Here is a 23,633-nt window from a genome sequence, read left to right on the forward strand (position 1 = left end):
AGTCCAAACACATGCCACCACTAGTCAACATCCAGTTACTGTCCAACTCCAAACTCACAGAACCAACTTTTCATCTTCCTCATCTATTCATTCAACTGCCGTTTTCTGGAACAACCTTCCTTCATACGTATTTCCTGAAAATTACAGGCTACAGAAGTTCAAGTCCAATGTCAACAATTATCTTCTTTTGTCTTCTCAACCTCCAAGCCAAGCACGGTACTAAGTACTATAGGTTCTATTACCTCTCGTGTTTGGAGTTTACATAGATAAAAAAAAAAAAAAAAAAATGGGATGCAAGAAAGGAAGTGAATGAGGTTATGCAGAAACAGTCAAAAAAAAAAAAAAAAAAATTTCACACAACCATTCCCTCTAAATGTTTGTCCAGTTCCTCCTTAAATTTATTAAACCTATCAATTTCGACAAAGACAGATGGAAGTCAGTTCAGGCAATTAACCACCTGCTGGCTAAAGGCAAATTTACGGACATCTATTCTACATCTGTCTTTCCTTAATTTGAATTTATGCCCCCTTAGGTTCGTAATCTGAACAAGTGGAAGAATTCCATCAGAATTCAGCGTGCTCAACCCATTCAAGGCCTTATACACTTCAGTCAGATCACTGTGCAGGTGCCTAGTCTCCAGCCACTGAATTTGTAGAACTTAAGCCTCTCTTGGTAAGAGGATCCCTTCATTCCCCTCACCAATCTTGTTACCCTTCTCTGTACACGCTCAAGCAAATCTACACCCTTCCTAAAATGAGGCCTCCAGACCTGTACGCCGTACTCAAGACTTGGCCTAACCGCTGCCTTATACAGAGACATAATCACTCCTTTTCCCTGCTAGCAAAATTCCTATTTATCATTGACAAAACCCCATGACCTGCCCTGGCAGCCTGTCTGCACTGTTCAGAAAACTTAATATCTGACTGCACAATTACTCCCAGGTCTTTTTCATTTTCTACCACCTTAAGTGTAGTACCACACAGTTGGTATGTTTCTCTAGGGTTACTTCTACCCATATGCAGTACTTTGCATTTGTCAAGGTTAAACTTCAGTTGCCACTTCTCAGCCCATCTGGCCAAATTTTCTAGATCCTCTTGCAGTAGCACACTGCCATTACTGTCTTTATCAACCCTGCCAACCTTTGTATCATCTGCAAACTTCAACACTAAGCCTAATATACCTTCATCAATATTATTGATAAATATACAAAACAGTGGACAAAACACCGAACCCTGTGGGACTCCACTAATAACATTAGTCCACGAAGAGCAGCACCCATTACCACCCTCTGTCTTCTCCCACTCAACCATCCTTTTATCCATTGTAGCAACTTACCCTTAATACCATTCTGCTCCAATTTGTACAGTAGTCTTCCATGAGCAACAGTGTCAAAAGCTTTCCTGAAATTCAAGTATATGATATCAAAATTATTTTTTGCATCCAGTTCCTTTGTAACCACATCATAATATCCTATCAAATTTGTCAGATAAGACTTTCCCTTAACAAACCATGCTGTGTCTGAATTACTGCTGCAGTCTTGTCTAGATGATCCTGCAATGCATCTTTCACCAGTGACTCCATTATTTTACCCAGAACAGAAGTTAAACTAACTGGTCTGTAATTACTCGTGTCACCCTTTGATCCCTCTTTGGGAATTTGGGATACATTTGCACATCTCCAGTCCATGGGAAGCTCCCTTGAGTCCAAGGATGCTCTCATAATTACGGGTAAAGGTTTTCTTACTTCCTTTGCCACCTTCTTTAATATAAGTGGATAGATCCCATCCACCCCAGGTGCCTTTCTTATGTTTAACTTCAATAATTTCTCCTCCACTCTGCTCTCAGTTATTACAAAATCATGTGTGAATGTAGATGCAAAATACTCATTCAGTTTGTTTGCTATCTGAGCAGGATCATCAACAGTCGAACCATTGATATCAAGTGGACCAATCAGATTAATCCCCTTCCCTTTATTATTATTAGCCATATGGTACAAGGAAGCCTGAGGCTTATGCTGCACCAGCCAAAAAAAAAAAAAAAAAAAAAAATTCCCCGAGTTACCCCCTGAGAGAGAGAGAGAGAGAGAGAGAGAGAGAGAGAGAGAGAGAGAGAGAGAGAGAGAGAGAGAGAGAGAGAGAAGTATAAAGGAATCACCAAGAAAGAGAAGAATGATGATATCCAGCTCAGGACCCTGGGTTTGCCAAGCCCATACTCACCAGATGTGAGCCCCCGGGGTTAAGAGTTATTCATTTTGATAACCATTTAGACCTAAACTTTGAACAATATTTCTTAGTAGGTATGAAACTTTTAGTAGCTTCCAAGATTAATTCCTTGAATGCTTCCCACTTAGAATTTGTTGTTGGTAACATCATCAGTTGATCCCACTGTACAGAATTTAAAAATTGTCTGAGACCACTGTGCTCACCTTTACGGAAGGAAAAACCCTTTCCTTTACCCTTGTCGGTAATTATATCTTTAAGTAAATCCCACATCAGTACACTGTGATCACTGCCACCTAGTGGTTCCTTTATCTGAAAATTCTTAATACACGAATGATCACTGCTGATAACCAGATCAAGAGTATTTACCCTCTCTGGTTGCCTCTTGAACATGCTGCTGCAGAAAATAATCATCCACTAAATCTACAAATGTCTTATTAGTGTGCGAGTGACCAACCACAAGTTCCAGTCAATATCTGTGTAGTTAAAATCCCCCATTAAAAGACATTAACTGGGGGATCAGCAAAAAATATCATGGCAAGCACATTTAACGGCCAAAATGACAACCTTCCTTTTTGGCAGAAGGTTTCTGCAAAATTTTGTTTAGAAAAAATTACTGTAAATTCTATATAATTTCTAAAGTTCCTTATTTCTAAAGTGTTCGACTGCCAGGCAATAAAAGCACTTCATATGGTATGAGGACGTAGTTTGTCATTCAGTTAAATTTAGCATTAGCATGGCATTCCCTTCTTTTAAGTATCCTAGAGGGTAGCCACTGTCCACTGCAGGAGACAACGCAAACAGACTGCCTGCCAGTTGACCTAATTAAGGGGAATTCATTACGACCTTGTGCTGGATAGCATTCCGCTGGCTATTATGCAATGAAGCGTTTGGCTGAACAAAACAAAATGTGAAATTCAAGTTTTTAAATTGAAAATAAAGTTGTTTACCTGATCATTTAGTAAGCACAACTTGCCTCAAGAACATGCATGCCAGAAACTGAATCACTGGATACCAAAAACTTGACAAGATGTTGGGATCAACCCTTTAAACATTCACTGAACAGGAGCACAAAAACATGCAACCACACACTGAAATGCTTGCGTGACTATCAATTTTTATAACAGTGAGAATTCCACATTCATTCATTTTACAAATCCCTCTCAGAGCCTTGTAAACCTCAATCGGGTCATCTCTGAGGTGCCTGGTTGCCAAGCCCACATAATCAGTCTTTCTGTTTACGGTCGTCCTTCTGTGGATTTCACCATTCGAGGTGCTCGTCTTTGGACCCTTTCAAGAAGGTCAATGCCTTTTTCAGATGCAGTCTCCATATTTGAACACAGTATTCCAGTTTTACAATTGCCTTATACAGTCAGATTATGACCTCCCTATTTCTACAAGGTAACGTTTGATAAATCATTGATAGGACATCATGGGCTTTCCTGGCTGCCAGCTTACATTGTTCAGAAAACTTCATATCTGCCCATATTGTAACTCGCAGAATCCTCTCCTCCTCTACTCTTTTTAATTCAACCCCACCAAGTGTATAATTTAATTGTGGGTTGCTATTATTCCCCAAGTGTAAGGCCTTACATTTAGCAGCATTAAAACATAGCTGCCATATCTCTGACCACCTTTGAAGCCTGTTCAAGTCATCCTGAAGGAGTGCTGCTTGGCAGCCATTATCAACCCACTGCAGGATGGAAGCCTCCTCAACAATTCACGTTGAGGGAAAGGGAAAGGGACCATAATCTGCCACGCTGGTCCAGTGTGGGTTCGCAGATCGACGGTATTTAGCAGTCAGGGGCTTGAACCCCAGTCTACTCAAGGAGCATGTGCTACTGCACTCCACTCCCGCTCCTGACCACTGGGCTACGGAAACCTGCTTGGTACTGATCATTAATGACTCTTCCAATCCATACCTAGGAGTCTAAAATGCTGATGCAACTGATATTCGGGTGACATTCAAGTCAAGTGGACCCAATTTCGGCGAAGTACGAACGGTCTGTGACAGCCAAATCCTCTGCTTGCACTTTCACAATGGTGGGACTGTTAGTAACCCTGGGTATAACCTCCATGCAAATGCACACTGTGGGTGACCACCCATTCTCTTCCTTTGTTTATTCATTCAACTGACATTTTCTGGAACAAACTTCCTTCGTATGTATTTCCTGAAAATTACAGTCTACAGAAGTTCAAGTCTAATGTCAACAAATATCTTCTTTCGTCTTCTCAACCTCCAAGTCAAAATTAGTTTAAGTTAGTTAAGCATGATTTAATCTTAACAAAGCCATATCTATCTAAATTCCCTGGATTGCAGTCTTAATCATTGCCTCTTAGATTTTTTCATACCATGAAGTCAGACTAACTGGTTTGTAGTTAATGTCACTCTTAGAACAGCTTTTATGTATTGGTGATACCGTGGCACTTCTCCAATCCAAAGAAATCTCCTCCGAGTTCAACGGTGCCCTCATAATTAACCTTAATGGTTCAATACACTTGTTTGTGCTCTCCCTCAAAATTACAGGGTATATACCACAAACTCCAGGAGCCTCACTTGCCTTTATGCTCATGAAAAAAGTTTTTCTAATAAACAATCATCTGTAATTACAAAATCACTAATTTCATATGGCTCAGGCTCACTCACACAGCCTCTTTTCAGCATGAAGGCATTTTCATCAGTGAAGACTGATGTAAAGTACCTATTCAATTCATCCTCAACATCAGCTAAGTTATCTAAGACTTTTCCACGACCGGTGCAGAGGGATGTCTGATCTAATTAGCTTTCTTCTTTGTTGTATTCACATACTTGAAAAATTCCTTGTCCCCATTCTGTGCCTGCTTAGCCAATGCTTTTTCATGCAGCCTTGGCCTCTCTGACCTTATTTGTAGTACTATTACAGATCAACTTGTACCAGTTGTAGGCTTCAGTACTTTTCATTGCTCTGTAACTGTCCCATGCTATCTTTTTCTCCTCTATTTAACCAGCCAGCTCCACAGTCATTCATTTCAGTATCGTTCTCCTGTAATATTTAAAAAAAAAAAAAAAATTCATGTTTATACACCAGCATGACCATCAGGTCAGTGGAGTTTACAAAAAATCAATCAATACAAATGTTAATCATATTTAGCAGTCGTGGACTTGAACCCAGGTCCACTCAAAAGAGTGCGTGCTACAGCACTCAAAGGTCCACTCAAACAGTGTGTGCTACTTGCGCTCCTGACCACTCGGCTACGTTTCTTAAAGGTATGTATGCTTTAATGACTTCTGCGATTTTTGTTTTAAAAGTATTCCATAATTCAAATGTATTCGCCAACCCTCAGCAATCCACCCAGTTGACAGATGCCATATTGCACCTTAAATTGTAAACCCTCTTGTGAAGTTAAAACACATGCCTTTATCTTTCACTACTGCAACATCTTTATTCATCTTCCAACTGACGACTGCATTATCACTTCTTGACAATGGTTCCTTTAATATAAACCCTGTGATGTCATCTGATTCATTAGTAATGATGAGGTCAAGAACATTCTCGCCCCTAGTACTTTCTCTAACATGCTAGTACAAATAATAGTCATCTAATTTATTTTAAAATGTTTTTCCCCATCATGGGTTTCCCTTGCACTTATGCCAATTAATCTGGGGCTGATGAAAGTTACCTATAATAAGACATTCCTGCTTGCTTGTCCATTCCATCTGCATGTAGACTTGTCATATTCTTTAATATCTTCTGGTCTATATATATTACTCCCACTCTCATTGTTCCTTTGCTTCCAACTAATTCACACCATACAGATTCTATGCTGGAAGATGTAATTTCAGACTTAGCAAAAGCTCTTTTCGTGCTCAGGCTGGTTTTGATAAAAAGCATGACCCCCTCCACCCCTTCTATCTTCCCTAAATGCATTTATATATATACTGTAGTGGAACTCATCATCACCAATTTCTGGGTGGCACCATGTTTCTGTTAGCCCTATTATATCAGCATTCTCTCACTCTCATTGTTCCTTTGCTTCCAACTAACTCACAACATACAGATTCTATGCTGGCAGATGTAACTTCAGACTCAGCAAAAGCTCTTTTTGTGCTCAGGCTGCTTTTGATAAAAAGCATGATCCCTCACCCATTCTATCTTTCCTAAATACATTTATACATACTACAGTGGAACTTGTCATACCAATTTCTAAGTGGCACCACGTTTCTGTTAGCCCTATTATAACAGCATTAGTTGTCCTAGCCCACGAGTTCAAGCTCAGCCATTTTATTGACAACACTCCTGCCATTATTGTCGACACAGTTGAGACTAAGTAATCTTCTATTCTGACACATCCCTTGAAGTTAATTAGGTTTGTATCCCAAGCTTTATCTTTCCTCTCATTTGAAACATTGCTACCCTCAGAAATTTATCAACATTAGCTGTTGTGGCAACAAACAAGAATTCATGAGGTGAGAGCAAGCATTACCTTGACCCCATATCATCAGATAAAGTGGAGATAAAGAATGGGAGAGACTTTGAAAGGGACCGGTCATTAATTAACCTGACTGCCAGCTTTGAAATAAAGGAGGTTTTTTGAGGATATTACCCAAGGTGTGGGAACAACATTCCACGGTTTGGAGGATTTGAGATTTGTACAGAGTGTGTGGTTGTTTAGAAGAAAGAGTAGGAGACTTTTTTGTGAGATATAAGGAAGAAATGAATTTTAGAAGGATTAAGATCAACATTTAAGGAACCACCGGTGCATATTTCAGAAGTTGAAGCTGTTTGTGCAGGGCAAGCTTTCCCAAAACTGTAAGGTGAAATGCACTGTACTTTCATCAGCAAAACTATGGATAGGATCTCTGCCCAATGGAAGGAGGTCATTAATATGCAAGAGAAAAAAGTGGTAGAAAGAAATGAACCGTGGGGAACACCAACATTAGTGAAGTGAGAAGAATGAGAGCCATATATCATCATCAACAGTGAGTGGTCAGAGGGAAAACTGGATAACCAAATACAAAAAAAAAAAAACAGTCAGCAATCCATAAGTTGAGGGCATGTTTAGAAGGCCTCTAAGCCAAATATGATCAAAAGCCTTAGAGATGTCAAGAGCAACTGTAAAGAATTCCACCAAACCTTTCTATTGAAATTGTCCATAGATGGGTAAATTAAGCTAATATATCACACAGTAGATGGACACTGATGGAATCCATACTGGCTATTGTTGACCAGATTGAAGGTTTTGAGATAGTTTAAGAGTTGGCAGCTGATGGATTTCTTCCCTATTTAAGAAAGAATAGAGGTAAGTGGATTGGGGCAACAACTGGATGGTAAAGATCTATCACTGTTTTGGAAACTGCCTGGATATGAGCAAATTTCTTAGGCAAAGAAAAAACACCAGTACAATAAGAATTATAAAACCCAATATAGAATAGGAGCTGGTTCAGGAGAACAATTTTGAGAACATGTAGAGAAGTGGACCTAGAGCTTTCTTGGCATCAGGATTTCAGCAACAGAATTCTTCTGCCATCCTTTTGCTGAAAGGCCCCAGGCATTGAGCACAGTTACTGGGAATGGTAGTGGAGGTTTACCAAACTAGCTGACACAAATTTTTGAAGAAAATTAGGATGCTAGTAAGTCAGCCTTATCTTCAGCTGGGTAGATAATAGTACCATCAGGTTTTAATGCAGGTGGGAGCAATTTATAGGTGGACATAAATTGTAGCAAATAGCTTCAGAAAGAGACCAGAATATTTGACTACCATCTGGACAATAAGCAAGTTTTCTTGTCTTAGCTTGTTCGAAATTTGGACTGATTAATAACCACTTTACAATTATTGCAAGCTTTGGTGTAGACAGAAAATGAACATTGGAGATTCAGATGTAAGCCAATTGTGTTATGCAACATTCATTTTGAACAGTGTTAGCACATTTATTGGAAAACCACGGTTTAGATAAAGATGAGAGTTTAAGGTGGAGTGTGGAAAACAGGATTTCATCCCGACAAGTAATTTCATTAAAATAGTAGTAGTACTAGTAGTAGTAGTGGTAGTGGTGGCATGTGATGCAAGAAAGCAAGTGTATGAGCTTATGCAGCATCAGCCAAAAAAAAAAAAAAAAAAAATCACACCATTCCCACCAAACACCTGTCCAGTTCTTCCTTAAATTTATTTAACCTATCAACTTCCACAACGACAGATGGAAGTTTGTTCCAGCATTTAACCACCCGCTGGCTAAAGGCAAATTTCCGCACATCTATTCTACATCTGTCTTTTCTTAATTTGAATTTATGCCCCCTTAGGTTCGTAATCTAAACAAGTGGATGTTTAGATTACGATCAGAATCCCATCAGAATTCAGCGTGTTCAACCCATTCAAGGTCTTATGCATCTCAATCAGATCACTGTGCAGGTGCCTAGTCTCCAGCCAGTGCAATTTGCAGAACTTAAGCCTCTCTTTGTAAGAGGATCCCTTCATTCCCCTCACCAATCTTGTTGCCCTTCTCTGTACACGCTCAAGCAAATCTACATCCTTCCTAAAATGAGGTCTCCAGACCTGTACGCAAGGTGTGGCCTGACCATTCTCTTATACAGAGGGACAATCACCTCCTTTTCCCCGCTAGCAAAATTCCTATATATCATTGACAAAACCCCATGACCTGCCCTGGCAGCCTGTCTGCATTGCTCACAAAACTTCATATCTGACTGCACAATTACTCCCAGGTCTTTTTCATTTTCTACCACCTTAAGTGTAGTACCATACAGTTGGTACATTTCTCTGGGATTACTTCTACCCATATGCAGTACTTTGCATTTGTCAAAGTTAAACTTCGGTTGCCACTTCTCAGCACATCTGCCCAAATTTTCTAGATCATCTTGCAGTAGCCCACTGCCATTACTGTCATTAACAACCCTGCCAACCTTTGTATCACCTGCAAACTTTGACATTAAGCCTGATATACCTTCATCAATATTGATATTGATGAAACAACAAAACAACAGAGGACCCAACACCGAACCCTGTGGGACTCCACTAATAACATTAGTCCACGAAGAGAAGCACCCATTAATTACCACCCTCTGTCTTCTCCCACTCAACCATCCTTTTATCCATTGTAGCAACTTACCCTTAATACCATTCTGCTACAATTTGTACAATAGTCTTACATGTGCAACAGTGTCAAAACTTTCCTGAAATCCAAATATATAATATCAAAATTATTTTTTGCATCCAGTTCCTTTGTAACCACATTATAATATCCTATCAAATTTGTCAGACAAGACTTTCCCTTTACAAACCCATGCTGAATTATTCCTGCAGTCTTGTCTAAATGATCCTGCAATGCATCTTTAACCAGTGACTCCATTATTTTACCCAGAACAGAAGTTAAACTAACTGGTCTGTAATTACTCGTGTCACCCTTTGATCCCCCTTTGTGAATAGGGGATACATTTGCACACCTCCAGTCCGTGGGGACCTCTCCTGAGTCCAAGGATGCTCTCATAATTATGGCCAAGGGTTTGCTTAGTTGCTTTGCTGCCTCCTTTAATATAACTGGATATATCCCATCTACCCCAGGTGCCTTTCTTATGTTTAACTTCAACAATTTCTCCTCCACTTTTCTCTGTTATTACAAAATCATTACGCACCCTGCTACAATTTGATAACCTTCTGCCATTTTCACACCTTAATAACTCCTTATGTGTGAATGTAGATGCAAAATACTCATTCAGTTTGTTTGCTATCTGAGCAGGATCATCAACAGTGCATCGATATCAAGTGGACCAATCAGATTCACCCCTTCCTTTTAGAGTTTATATAAGTAAAGAAATCCTTGCTGTTTTTCTTAGCATCTTTTGCCAAGGATTTCTCGTAATCTGCCTTCGCCTGCCTAACCTCCTTTGTGACCTGATTACAAACTAGCTTATATTTGCCACTGGCTTCTGAGTTGCTCGATAATTTATATGCATCCCATGCATTTTTCTTCTCTGTCACGAGTCTCATTAGTACATTTCATAACCATTTAGGCCTAAACCTTGAACAATATTTCTTAATAGGTATGAAACTTTTAGTAGCATCCACGATTAATTCCTTGAATGCCTCCCAATTAGAATTTACTGTTGGTAACATCGTCAGTTGATCCCACTGTACAGAATTTAAAAATTGTCTGAGACCACTGTATTCACCTTTATGGAAGCAAAAATCCTTTCCTTTGCCCCTGATGGTAATTATATCTTCAAGTAAATCCCACATCAGTACACTGTGATCACTGCCACCTAGTGGTTTCTTTATCTGCAAATTCTTAATACACAAATGATCACTGCTGATAACCAGATCAAGAGTATTACCCATTCTGGTTGCCTCTCGAACATGCTGCTGCAAAAAACAATCATCCAATAAATCCAAAAAAGTCTTACTAGTGTGTGAGTGACCAACCCACAAGTTCCAATCAATATCTAGGAAGTTAAAATCCCCCATTATAAGACATTCCGATTTACTAGCCCACTCTATTTCTCTGTACAATTGTTCATTGTACTCATTCGAGTCATTAGGCCTATAACACACTCCTACTCTTATTTTTGCTTTCACAGTGCTGATGTCACACCAAACTGACTTAACAGTGCACTGTTCATCTATATCAACTGGATGCACTTCTTTTGATTTTATGTTTATCTTAATTAACAGCATAACACCTCCTCCCTTTCTTTCTATACACATTGTACTCTCCAAATTCCAGTTCTGCATTATTTATATCTGTGTGACACCACGTCTCTGCTATCCCAACAATATCCTCCTTTAATGTCTTGACCAGCACTTCAAATTCATCAAATTTATTTACTATACTTCTAGCATTGGTATACATGCAAGTATACATGCACCTATTCTTATTCTTAGTTACCCTAACATATCCCATATACCCACCTGTTTCATGACGATTGCCATCAGTCCCTGAAACCCTCAGCACTCCTCGCTCCAGGTCTCTACTTATTCTAATAGAAGTTATGCAAGAATCACCTTCACCTCTGCCTGCGGCTACTTTTAACCTTTAATCTGTGAATCCCCCCCCCCCAAGCTAGCAGTTTTCTGACCCACCTAACACTGCCTCGATAGCATCACCCTTTCTATTTAAGTGTATCCCATCCCTGTAGAAGTAGTCTCTCCTCTTAACAAGCACAGACCACGCTGAAAAAAATTGTACCCCTTGAGTTTTGCACAATCTTTCCAGGGCCGAATTGATTGACAAGGCTCTCATCATGTATTCCCTCCTATCATGTCTGGGCAGAATTGCAGACACTTTCAAATTTAACCCTGACCCGCAACTTTTTTGCAACACTGACCTGTACTTGTTAAGTAAATCTGCAGATCTCCTTCTCTTAATGTCATTGATGCCAATGTGTACAACAATATCACCTTTTGTGCCCTTAAAAGATGATATATGCTTTACAACGCCAATAACTAGTTCCTTTGGGACTAGCGCATTTTGCCTTGGAGATTGCTGCTGTGTTTCCTGATGCCCAAGAGTGAGCACTGGCGTTGAGTTGGACAGCTGAGAGCTTGATGGGCCCCTCATATTAATTTCTTTGAGGGCATCTACCCTACACCTCAAGCTCTCATAGATGCTCAGTACAATGTTGAGTTGATGCCTAATTTCTAGACACTCTCTGCACCTGGCACACACACACAAAGACATCCTCCTTGGCTAGATCATGTTCTGTTCCAGAGAGTTCGGCAAATCAGAAGATTTCCTTCAGCAAAGGAAAACAAGAACAGAAATATCATAAATCATCTCATTTTGTATTCTTGTAATACCAAACAATTACTACTACTATTGCTGCTGCAACTTGAGGCTGAGAATGGCCATGAGAAAAAATCTCCAATGAAAAAGAGCGTCGGCATTAGCAGAGTTACATGATGCAAGAAAGTAAGTTTATACAGCATCAGCCAGAAAAAAAAAAAAAAAAACCTTCCCATTTCACTGATCCATTCTTTCCAAATGTTTGTCTAGTTCTGCCTTGAAATTATTTAAGCTATCAATTTCCACAACAACAGATGGAAGTTTGTTCCAGCAATCAACTACCTGCTGGCTAAAGGCAAACTTCCACTTCTACCTATTCTACAACTGTCTTTTCTCAGTTTGAATCTATGCCCCATCAGGTTTGAAATCTGAGCAAGAGAAAAATCCCATTAGCATTAAGCCTGCTCGATCCATTCAAGGCTTTACACACCTCAATCAGATCGACTCGCAGGTGCCTAGTCTCCAGAAGCTGCAATTTCCAGAACTTAAGCCTTTCTTCATAAGAGCACCCCTTTGTTCCCTTGACCAGTTCTTGTTGCCCTTCTCTGTACTCGTTCTAGCAACTCTACATCCTTCCTAAAATGAGGCTTTCAGATCTGTATGCAGTACTCAAGGTTTGTGTGGCCTGACCATTGCCTTATACAAGGGGATAATCACCTCCTTATCCCTGCTTGCAAAATTTCTGTGTATCATGGACAAGACCTCATGACCTACTCTTGCAGCCTGTCTGCACTGCTCAAAAAACTTCATATCTGCCTGCACAATTACCCCAAGGTTTCTTTCATTCTCCACTACCCTGAGTTAACACCACATCGTTGGTACATTTCTCTGAGGTAACTGCTATCCATATGCAGTATTTTGCATTTGTCAATGTTAAACTTCAGTTGCCACTTCTCAGCCCATTTACCCAACATTTCCAGATCCTGTTGCAGCAGCATACTGTTATTAACAACCCCACCAACCTTTGTATCATCTGCAAACCTTGACATTAAGCTTGATATACCTTCATCAATAATATTGATGAAGGTATATCAAAACAGGAAAGGGCCCAACACCGAACCCTGAGGGACATCACTAATAACATTAGTCCATGTAGAGCAGTTCCCACTGACCACCACTCTCTGTCTTCTCCCACTCAACCATCCCTTTATCCATAGCAGAAATTTGCCTCCAATGCCACACTGCTCCAATTTGTGCAGCAGTCTTCCATGTTCAACGGTATCAAAAGCTTTTCTAAGATCCAAATATATGATATCAAAATTATTTTTTGCATCCAGTTCCTTTGTGACCACATTATAGTATCCAATCAAATTGGTCAGACAAGACTTCACCTCGACAAACCCATGCTCTGTCTGAATTATTGCTGCAGTCTTGTCCTGCAATGCTTCTTTAACCAGTGGCTCCATTATTTTCCCTGGAACAAGTCAAACTAACAGTTCTATAATTACTTGTGTTGCCCTTTGATTCCCCCCTTTGTGAATTGGAGATACACTTGCACATCTCCAGTCTGTGGGGACTTCCTCCCGAGTCCAAGGATGCTCTCATAATTATGGCTAAGGGTTTGTTTACTTCCTTTGCTGCCTCCTGTAATATAACTGGATAGAACCCATCCACCCGAGGTGCCTTTCTTATGTTTAACTTTTTCTCCAACAATTTCTCCTCCACTTTGCCCTCAGTTATTACAAAATCATTTAACTCCCTATTAGAGTTTGATAAACATCTGGCCCTGTTCTACTTGAATAACTCCTCATGTATGAATGTAGATGCAGAATACTCAATTAGTTCAGCAGCTATCTGAGAATGATCATTTACAGTCAAACCATTGATATCGAATGGACCAATATGATTCACCCTTTCCTTTTAAAGTTTATATAAGTAAAGAAGTCTTTGCATTCTTTGCCAAAGATTTTTCATAATCTGCCTTCACTTGCCTAACCTCCTTTGTAACTTGATTACAGACCAGCTTGTATCTACCATAGCCTTCTGTGTCGCCTGACAATTTATGTGCGTCCCATGCATTTTTCTTCTCTGCCACGAGTCATATTAGTTCATCTGACATTCTGCATTTGGTCCTGATCCTAGAGCAGTATTTCTTATTTGGAACAAAAAGCCTAGTAGCTTCCAAGATTATTTCCTTGAATGCTTCCCATTTAGAATATTCTGTTGGTTGGTTTGGTTGGTTGGTTTTGACTTTATTGGCGCATTAGCTACTGAGGCTATAATGCGCCAAGACCAGGTCATATATAAAAAATTTTAAACTTTCAGTGACCCAATTACTTAGGTCACTATGTCAAAATATATAACAAATGTATAAAGGATAAATAAATAGAAAATCACAATAAAATGTAAATTTTTATATATGAGCAAAAACGTTTATTGATTTTAAAAAGCTAAAAACAGCAGACACATGGTCATTGTCGGATAAAATCTGACTGAGTGTATAAGGCTCAGCCGGATGACTAAAAACGGTAAAATATAAATCACGTTCTTGTCTAAAACGTGGACAAACAGTTAAAATGTGATGAATAGTTAAAATGGTGCTGCAGTTCTCGCACATAGGACAGTCATCCACCCTCAGCAGAAAAGCATGTGTAAGATGACTGTGTCCTATGCGGAGACGAGCTAGAACAACTTCCTCTTTGCAGTTCCTGCGCAGACTAGACAGCCAGTGTTGGATTAAAGGCTTTATCTGATAGAGCTTGTTTGTGACTTTCTCATGCCAAGATTGTTGCCACTGGGAATGTAATTTAGTTTGTATTAGCTGCCTGTAGTCTGTATAGGGGACTAACAGGCAATAAGTGTTGTGTGGTTCTGGTGATCTGGCCGCAGCATCTGCCAGTTCATTTCCCCTGATCCCAATGTGGCTCGGAATCCAGCAGAAACGGATGTCGAATGAACACTCAAACAGGGAATGTAACGTCTGCTGAATCCGTGTCACAATCGGATGAGGATTATACCTCATCCCCGATAAAGCCTGCAGTGTACTTGAAGAGTCAGTGTACACCATACATCTTTGGTGCTTACGAGTTTTAATGTGGTCCAAGGCTAGCTCAATAGCATACAACTCAGCTGTGTATATGCTGCATTCGTGGGGAATCTTCCCAGAGATAGTACTATCTGGAAAGATAGCAGCAGATCCTACAGACAACTCTGATTTCGAGCCATCGGTGAACACAGGCAAAAAATCAAAGTAGTCGGATCGGTGGGCAGCATAGAGTTGCTGGTAGACAGATGATGAGGTCTCAGACTTTACCCATTTCTTAAGGGAAAAGTCGCAGGATGGGATATGAGCATGCCAGGGTGGAAGAGTTTCTTTTGGTGTTTTTGCAACCTTGTCTACCGTGATGCCAACCTTGTCTAAACTCTCTGAGTAGCTCTTGGACACGAATACCAAAAGGTCGAATGGCAGTCTGACGGGTATTGTAAAAGTTTTCCCAACGTGGCTCAAAAACGGGTGTCCACGAAGGATGGTCTGGCAGGGATTTCAACTTTAATGCATAGTTTAAAGACAGCTGCTTACATCGAAGGGGTAACGGTGGTTCATTTACTTCGACGTATAAGCTCTGGACAGGAGATGTTCGAAATGCTCCAGTAGCGATATGGATGGCCTGATGGTGGACAGGGACCAACCTTCGGAGGACACTATCTCTGGCTGAGGAATATACCTGGGACCCGTAATCTAAGTTCGATTTGGATCGTACAAGTGCACGGTAAAGCCGTAGTAGGGCGCATCGATCTGCTCCCCAACGTGGGGAGAAGAGAGAGTGGAGAATATTTAGTCCCCTCGTGCATTTTGTACGAAGTTGACGAATATGTTCGAGAAAGGTCAACTTTTTATCAAACACAAGTCCCAAGAATTTTGTGTCTGACACTACTGGAATAACATTTTGTCCGAGCCTTAATTCAGGTTCAGGATGAAGATTACACTTGCGACAAAAGTGTACGCAAACGGTCTTCTCCGGCGAGAACCTGAAGCCATTAGCAAGTGCCCAGGAATTCAGACTATCAATGGCTTTCTGCAGTTGTCTTTCAATAACCCTCATGTTGCACGACTGACAAAAAATGCTAAAGTCATCAACATAGAGGGCACTGTTTACAGTTGGAGGAAGTTGTTCTGTGATGGAATTTATTTTGATGGCAAAAAGCGTGACACTTAATACTGATCCTTGTGGTACTCCCTCCTCTTGGCTAAAGGAGCGAGAGAGTGAGGATCCCACACGAACTTGGAACGATCGAATGGCTAAAAAGTTTTGAATAAAAAAGGGGAGATGCCCTCTTAGGCCTAGGCTATGTAAATCTTTTAAAATGCCAAATCTCCAAGTTGTGTCATATGCTTTCTACATGTCAAAGAACACCGACACCAAGTGTTCGCGTTTTAGGAAAGCATCCCGGATGGATGCTTCCAATCTAATAAGATGGTCCAAAGTGGACCGGTTCCTTCGGAAGCCGCACTGGATGTTGGAGAGAAGGCCATTTGATTCGATTACATATTAAACGAGAATTAACCAGTCTCTCCAGGATTTTGCACAAACAGCTAGTCAGAGCAATAGCATGATAATTGGTGGTGATTTTTGGATCCTTTCCTGGCTTAGGAAAGGCAAGAACGATTGCCTTTCGCCAGGAGTCCGGAAACTGCCCTTCAATAAAGATTCTGTTATACAGAAGGAGCAGACAATCCATAGATTTTGGTGAAAGATGTTTAATCATTTCATAATGGATGCCATCTGGTCCAACAGCACTTGCTTTAGAAAGAGTGAGAGCTCTTTTCCTCTATAGTGAATGCCCCGTTGTAGGGATAGAGGCCCTTGGACTTAAAATTAAGTGCCTGTTTTTCGATTTTATGTTTCAGAACCAGGAACTCTGGGGAATATGAAGATATTGTGGAGATGTTAGAAAATGTTTCCCCAAGAGCATTGGCTATTGCAGTTGGATCTGCAATAGTGCATCCATTATAATCTAGGATTGAAGAAGGGTGGGATGTATATTTTCCCTACATTTTCCGGATTTTATCCCAGACTACCTTAGAGTTGGTAGACTGGTTAATAGATGATGTAAAACGGATCCACGATTCCTTTTGACTCTGACGACGGATGTAGCGTGCTTTGGCTCATGCACGTTTGAAGGCTATAAGGTTGTTCGTGGTAGGATATCGGTGAAATATCCCTCACGCTTTGTTTTGAGCCTTTTTTGCTGTTGTGCATTGTGAATTCCACCAAGGTCAGGGAAATTGTGGAAACCGGGCAGATGTTTTTGGAACAGCATTCGCAGCTGCTTGGACAATAATTTCTGGGATGTACGTAACTGCATCGTTGATAGGCTCTTGACTGACTGTGCTAAGATCAAAATTTGCCTGATGTTGGAAGGCAGTCCAGTCAGCCTGATCAATCTTCCACCGTGGTAACCTGAAGGGAAGACATGGTCTCCCACTGTGTAACGAGGTTATCACAGGGAAGTGATCACTTCCGTATGGATTCTCCTCCACTTCCCAAGTGAATGAAGGGAGTAGAGAAGGGGAGCAGATAGAGAGATCAATGGCAGAAAAAGTACGGGTGGGCATGTGGAAGAAGGTATTTGTTCCAGTATTTAGAAGGGGAAAGGTCATTGTCATTTAGCATATGCTCTATGACTCGTCCCCTTCCATTGATGTTAAGACTACCCCACAGGGTGTTATGTCCATTAAAATCCCCGAGAAGTAAGAAAGGGGGAGGCAACTGCGTTATAACATCATCAAGGTCTTCCTGGGAGATGTCAGTCCCAGGTGGCAAATAAATTGAACAGACAGTTAACAGAAATCCCACTGTAAGGCGAATTGCAACAGCCTCTATGCTAGTTGTAATTAGTAAGGGCTGCACTGGGGTCTGGTTACCCACAAGGATAGCCACTCCCCCATGAGCAGAGCCACCCGCAATTCTATCCTTTCGAGAAATTGTGATGTTGTGCATGGTGGGATCATCATTTGCCTTTAGATATGTCTCCTGCAAGCAAAAGCAAACTGGCTCGTGCTTTTGCAGGAGGGCCTTGATGTCATCAATATTTCGTCGGAATCCATGACAATTCCATTGTAGGAATTTAGCCATTATTTTGGTTTGGTGGGTCCATCAGGCGGCTTCCGAGGTGCTGAGGGCTTACTTTTATCAGTCTTGGGTTTATCTTTTTTAGGAATGGACGCTGTCCCGTGTCCATTTCTTCCTCCGCAAAGAGTTCCAAGACTGAATATTCAGGTACTTCCTTCTGCTTGACATCCATGTTTTCTTGGGTACTAGGGGAGACTTCCCCTTTCTTATTCTTTTCTTTCATAATTACCTTTGTTACTTGTGGAGCATTAGGAGGTACTGATATAGGAGTGGCAGCTGATTGGTTTTTCTGTGCAGGTTTTTGAGAACTTAAGAGGTAACGCGCGATGGGAGTGAAAGACTCCTTCGGAGGAATGGTCATGTCCGTCTGAGTTCCGACGGAACATCTCCCTGCTACCTTCTGGGCTTATATGTAGGTTTGTTGATATTCAGGGGTTTCACCGATTTCCTTGCCTCCTGGTATGATATATTTAGCTCTGCCTTCAGCCGTTGAATTTCTTTTTCTTCTTTCCACCTCTGGCATGCTCGTGAGTAGGCAGGGTGTTCTCCCTCACAGTTAATACAGGTGGGTTGTGCGGCTGAACATACTGTTGTTTCGCGGTCCTTTGCACCGCATCAAGTGCATGCAAGGACTCCACGGCAGGCCATTTGAGAATGTCCATACTTCTGGCATTTAAAACACCGTAAAGGGTTCGGAACATATGGACGCACTGAACAATTGATGTATACAGCTTTAATCTCATCAGGAGGTTTTGGAGAGTTAAAAGTCAGGATAACGCTCCTGGTTTTAACAAGTTTTCCATCCCTTCGCGCAGTAATTCTCTTGATGGCAATAACTCCCTGTGGTTTTAATTCGGAGCAGATTTCCTCCTCGGTTACATCGAGAAGGTCACACTCCGAAATGACACCTGTCGATGAATTGAGTGTTCTGTGTGGTGTCACTGTTATGGGTATTCCTCTGATTGATGTTACTCGGAGCAGATGTTCAGATTGCCTGTCATTTTTAGATTCAATCAAGAGATCCCCAGAATGGAGCCTCTTAACTGATTTGGGTGAACCTGCTAACCCATCTAACCCTTTTTGTATAAAAAAGGGTGAAATTTTACCAATCGGTTTTTCACCGGTGGAGTGTATAATTAGGAACCTTTGAACAGGCCCCGATGGTACTTCAGTTCGCTGCCTCTTTGTACTAATAATACTATCTGTGTCTTCGTCTCTGTTTGCAGATAGGGACCGGGTGGGGCCCCTGAGGAAGTAAGTTTATCAGGATTCATGTAAATTTGAAGTGGTTCAGTGCCCGGGCTCCCCACCCACCACGGAGCCCAAAGGGACGCCCACTACCCGGCATGCAATAAATGCGCTCGGGAGTGGAACGCCAGGGCTACCCAGACACCATACCCGCACCACCGCCAGCCTGAATCCTGTCCCTCGGACCATGAGGGTAGGGGCATGGCATTGACACGGTTGACCCTCGCAGGCGAGCGTACTAGCCGATTGACCCTAGCCGGGCCTTCCAGGACCTCCCGTCTTGTCGAAGCAGGGGCCAAAGTGGTGTATTGAAGCTGGGCCCCTCAACCACCAGGATCCCCCTTTCCGAATTTCCACGGGTCGCAGCACACGGCAAACACGCCGGATTCCATTGATGTTAGCCTGGAACCTAGGCTGTGGGCGTTGGATCCCAGTGATGCTAGTCTGGAAGTCCAGCAGCATCACTGGGAGGTCCCCTCACCACGTACAGGTGCCCATGTCGAGGGGTTTTCTGTTGGTAACATCATCGGTTGGTCCCACTGTATAGAACCTAGTAAATCTCTGAGACCACTGTAGTTGCCTTTATGAAAGCAGAAACCCTTCAATTTTTACTGATGGTAGTTACATCTTTAAGTAAATCCCACATCAGTACACTGTGTTCACTGCTACCCAGTGGTTCCTTTATCTGTAAATTCTTAATGCATGAATAATCACTTCTGATAATTAGATCAAGAGTGTTACTCCCTCTTGTTGCCTCTCTAACATGCTGCTGAAAACAATCATCCAATAAATCCACAAAAGCCTTGCTAGTGTGCGAGTGACCAATCCACAAGTTCCAGTCTATATCTGGGAAGTTAAAATCTCCCATTATAAGCCACTCTGGTTTACTGGCTCACTCTATTTCTCTGTATAATTGTTCATTTTACTCATCAGAATCATTAGGCCTATAACAAACTCCTACCCTCATTTTTGCTTTCCTAATGTTTATATCAAACCAAACTGACTACAATGCACTGTCCATCTATGTCAACTATGCCTAAAGATTTGAGGTGCCTAAAGGACCACTAACCTTGCTATGTACTTTGAAGTACTGTTCAAGAGAAAAAGATTAAGAATATTGGGTATGTGGTTAGCATTATCTGGTATTCTGGGGTAAAGCTGAGTAAGATAATTGTGAAATCTTCAGCATCTGAACCAGTCACGTCGATGTGACTAGAAAACTGAAGCCAGCTGGAGTTGCAAACATTAAAATCGCTAAGGAAAATCACCTCACTATTAAGGAAAGCTGGGCTGGAGAAAATAGGGCTTCAAAGAAAGGAAATCAAAGAGTTCCAAGCGATTAGTGCAATTGGGATATCGATATAGAGGCAACAGTTAAATTTTACAGAATGAGGTAGATAGATTTTAAGCCAGAGCAGATCAAAAAGAGAAGATTACAAATTAGTCAGTCTCTGACAAGGAATATCAGAATGAACATATGCACAGGCATCACGTTCGAAGTAAAAAGGAATTGTAGATCAGATAATTAGGTTGAGGCTACTGATTCTGTCAGAAAATATAAGGTGTTTGGCAGACCATAGGTGGATATGGACATCACTGGGACTCGAACTGAGACCACATATACGTGAAACAAACAAGTTTATATTAATATATAGTAAAATAAATAAACAAAATGAATATGTTTTTATTTGAATATGTTTAAAAATGAATATGAATATGAAAATGAATAAATTAAAACAAAATGAATATGTTTTTATTTGAATATGTTTAAAAATAAATATGAATATGAAAATGAATAAATTAAAACAAAATGAATATGTTTACATATTACAGAATAATGAGAAAAAATATTTATTAAAACAAATTCTCACCTTTCTCAACTGGCAGTTCAATTGCTTCACTAGATGGCAGTTTGTACGGGCCAAGCTTATTTTGTTTCATAAATTCTCCGAAATCCTAAAATGATAAAAATCAACATTATGCTGTAATAAGTTTATTGATAATATTTTATTAGATTTATGGTAATCCTAATCATAATTAGCAATCATAATTTATATCAATCAATTATGGGCTCACACCTGGTAAGTATGGGCTTGGCACACTCAGGGTCCTGAACTGGATATCATCATATTTCTTTTTCTTGTGATTCCCTTCTGCTTCTGACTCTGACTCTCGCTCTCTCTCTCTCTCTCTTCAGGTAATTCAGAATTTTTTTTTTTTTTTTTTGTTGGTGCAGCATAAGCCTCAGGCTTCCTTGCACCATATGGCTAATAATAATAATAATGATTTTCAATAGGGCACATTTGGAGCATTTTAAAATAAGAGAAAAACATTTTTTTCTTACTATGACAATTCCTTCTTCTGGCAAATGAGTTTCACTCCCACAGTGACATTTCTCATCACTAAATACCATATTAGAATATGGAATGCTCATGGTTACAATCTACAGATGGCATCTCTTACATATGCAAATTGTAACTGTGGGACCACATATATTTGTGTAATAAATATGAGACTACTCTTGCATATGCCACACAACTTAATACTGAACCTATCAATTGGTATTAACAACAAATAATAATATTCTGTATCCATGTACGGTACAAGAACCCTTTCCTTTCTTCACTTTTTTTCTCTAAAAGTAGTTTTAAATATGCACAAGATGGGCAAGGTATCAAACAATATTGCAAATAATAACATTTGTGCTTTTATATCAAAAATTATATTTCGAATAATCAAAATAAATCTTTTCTCTTCTTTTCAATTCAATAATTGACATTTCACGTCAGTAACTTAGAGTTTTTATATAACACATAAGTGAAGGGCAATATACAATGGAATTACAAGTGTACATATTTTATACTACATTGCATTGCATTGAATAAGGAGAAATATTTTTGAAGATACTTATTGAAAGTACATAATGCTTGGGGGGACTGTCTGGTTTCTGCTGATTGCTAATGCTTTTGAAGATTAAAATTTGTAAAACAAAACAAAGTATAATAAAAATTGTATAAAGGATTTCAACCACCAGGGCCTCAAACCCATCAGAAACTATAAGGCCAAAAAAAAAAAAAAAAAAAAACACGAGTGTGTACCCTGTATGCATGAAAAATGTTTTATGTGAAAACATCTCTGATGAAAATCAGAACCATTTTAAAATCGAACAACTAAAACCATAGTTATGAACGATCTAACATTTTATGCTTATGCCCACTAGTTACACTACCGAATCAACATTTGGAACAGGTTAGTGAAATCCAAGCCAATAGAATAATTACCCATTTGATTGCAGCCATTTGTTGAATAGTATGACTACTGTACGAAGTATGATTGCAACAATACAAGTATTTGTACTTTTGATTGCGTCACATTTCATGGCAACAATACAAGTATTTGTACTTTTGATTGCGTCACATTTCATTGCAAAAATACAAGTATTGTTGCAATCAGCATTTTCGCTATATTCCATTTTTAGGTGCCGCTAGAGATGTTTTCACATCAATAATTTTCTGATTAATGAAAGGGACTGAATGCCACACTCTATGGCTCAGTGTTCAACGATGCCAACCTAAAAAACAAAGAAAGAGGTAGCAATGAGTGAGCCAGAATGACAAAAACTATCAAAATTGTACAAAAGATAAACAGAAAATCAAGCATTAGATTTAGCAGTGTTTTCACCGAGCAATGCTGCTGCTCCATCTAACAGTGATGTATGCAAAATGACTAATGTAATCTGCTCTGCATTTCTCCAATTGCGGAGCAGATGAGTTTAAATGATCAAACTCCTTTTCCTTAAGCCGCCTACTATTTACATAAGAATGCACATCGAGAGTTTGAAAGGATATTTATGAAAAATTATTTCTGTTCTTTATGCTACATTTGAATTCGTCTATTGTTCGAAAACAACACAAAGAAACCAGCTGCTAAAGATACGCTATACACCACTGATATGCACTGCATTTATCAGGCGCCTCCGTAGCCAGGTGGGAAGGAGCAGCAGTGCGTAGCATACGCTTCTTGATTACACCGGGGTTCGAGCCCGTCACCACCAAATACGGAGCATGCGGAAAGGTCAGGGAATGACCACCGCACCGGAGCAATATGGCCTTAGTTGCTAGTGCTTCTAAAAAAAAAAAACCAAATAACAACAACAAATAACAGCACTGCATTTATCATCTTGATGTTGATATCATCTTTATGTGTAATAGCTGTAGAGAATCACTTAAGAACAAGGATCTTAAGTGTTACTCAATAGCCAGTGATACAAAGGTTGTCTTAATTTCTCCAAACAGTGACATACAGGATATAATTGACTTCA

General features: G+C 40.2%; 1 protein-coding gene across 1 annotated transcript in view; it reads right to left on the reverse strand.

The window, feature by feature from the left end:
* asun (integrator complex subunit 13 asun) overlaps window positions 1-23,633 on the reverse strand; it is a 409,288-nt gene that overhangs the window by 135,932 nt on the left and 249,723 nt on the right. Inside the window, exon 11 of the mRNA XM_090371642.1 lies at window positions 21,184-21,268. Coding sequence (XP_090227768.1) covers window positions 21,184-21,268 — 85 coding nt within the window. The remainder of the gene's footprint in view (window positions 1-21,183; window positions 21,269-23,633) is intronic.

This window comes from Mastigoproctus giganteus, chromosome 4 (assembly GCF_048544385.1).
Source record: "Mastigoproctus giganteus isolate SK-2022 chromosome 4, ASM4854438v1, whole genome shotgun sequence".
Lineage (NCBI taxonomy): Eukaryota > Metazoa > Arthropoda > Arachnida > Uropygi > Thelyphonidae > Mastigoproctus > Mastigoproctus giganteus.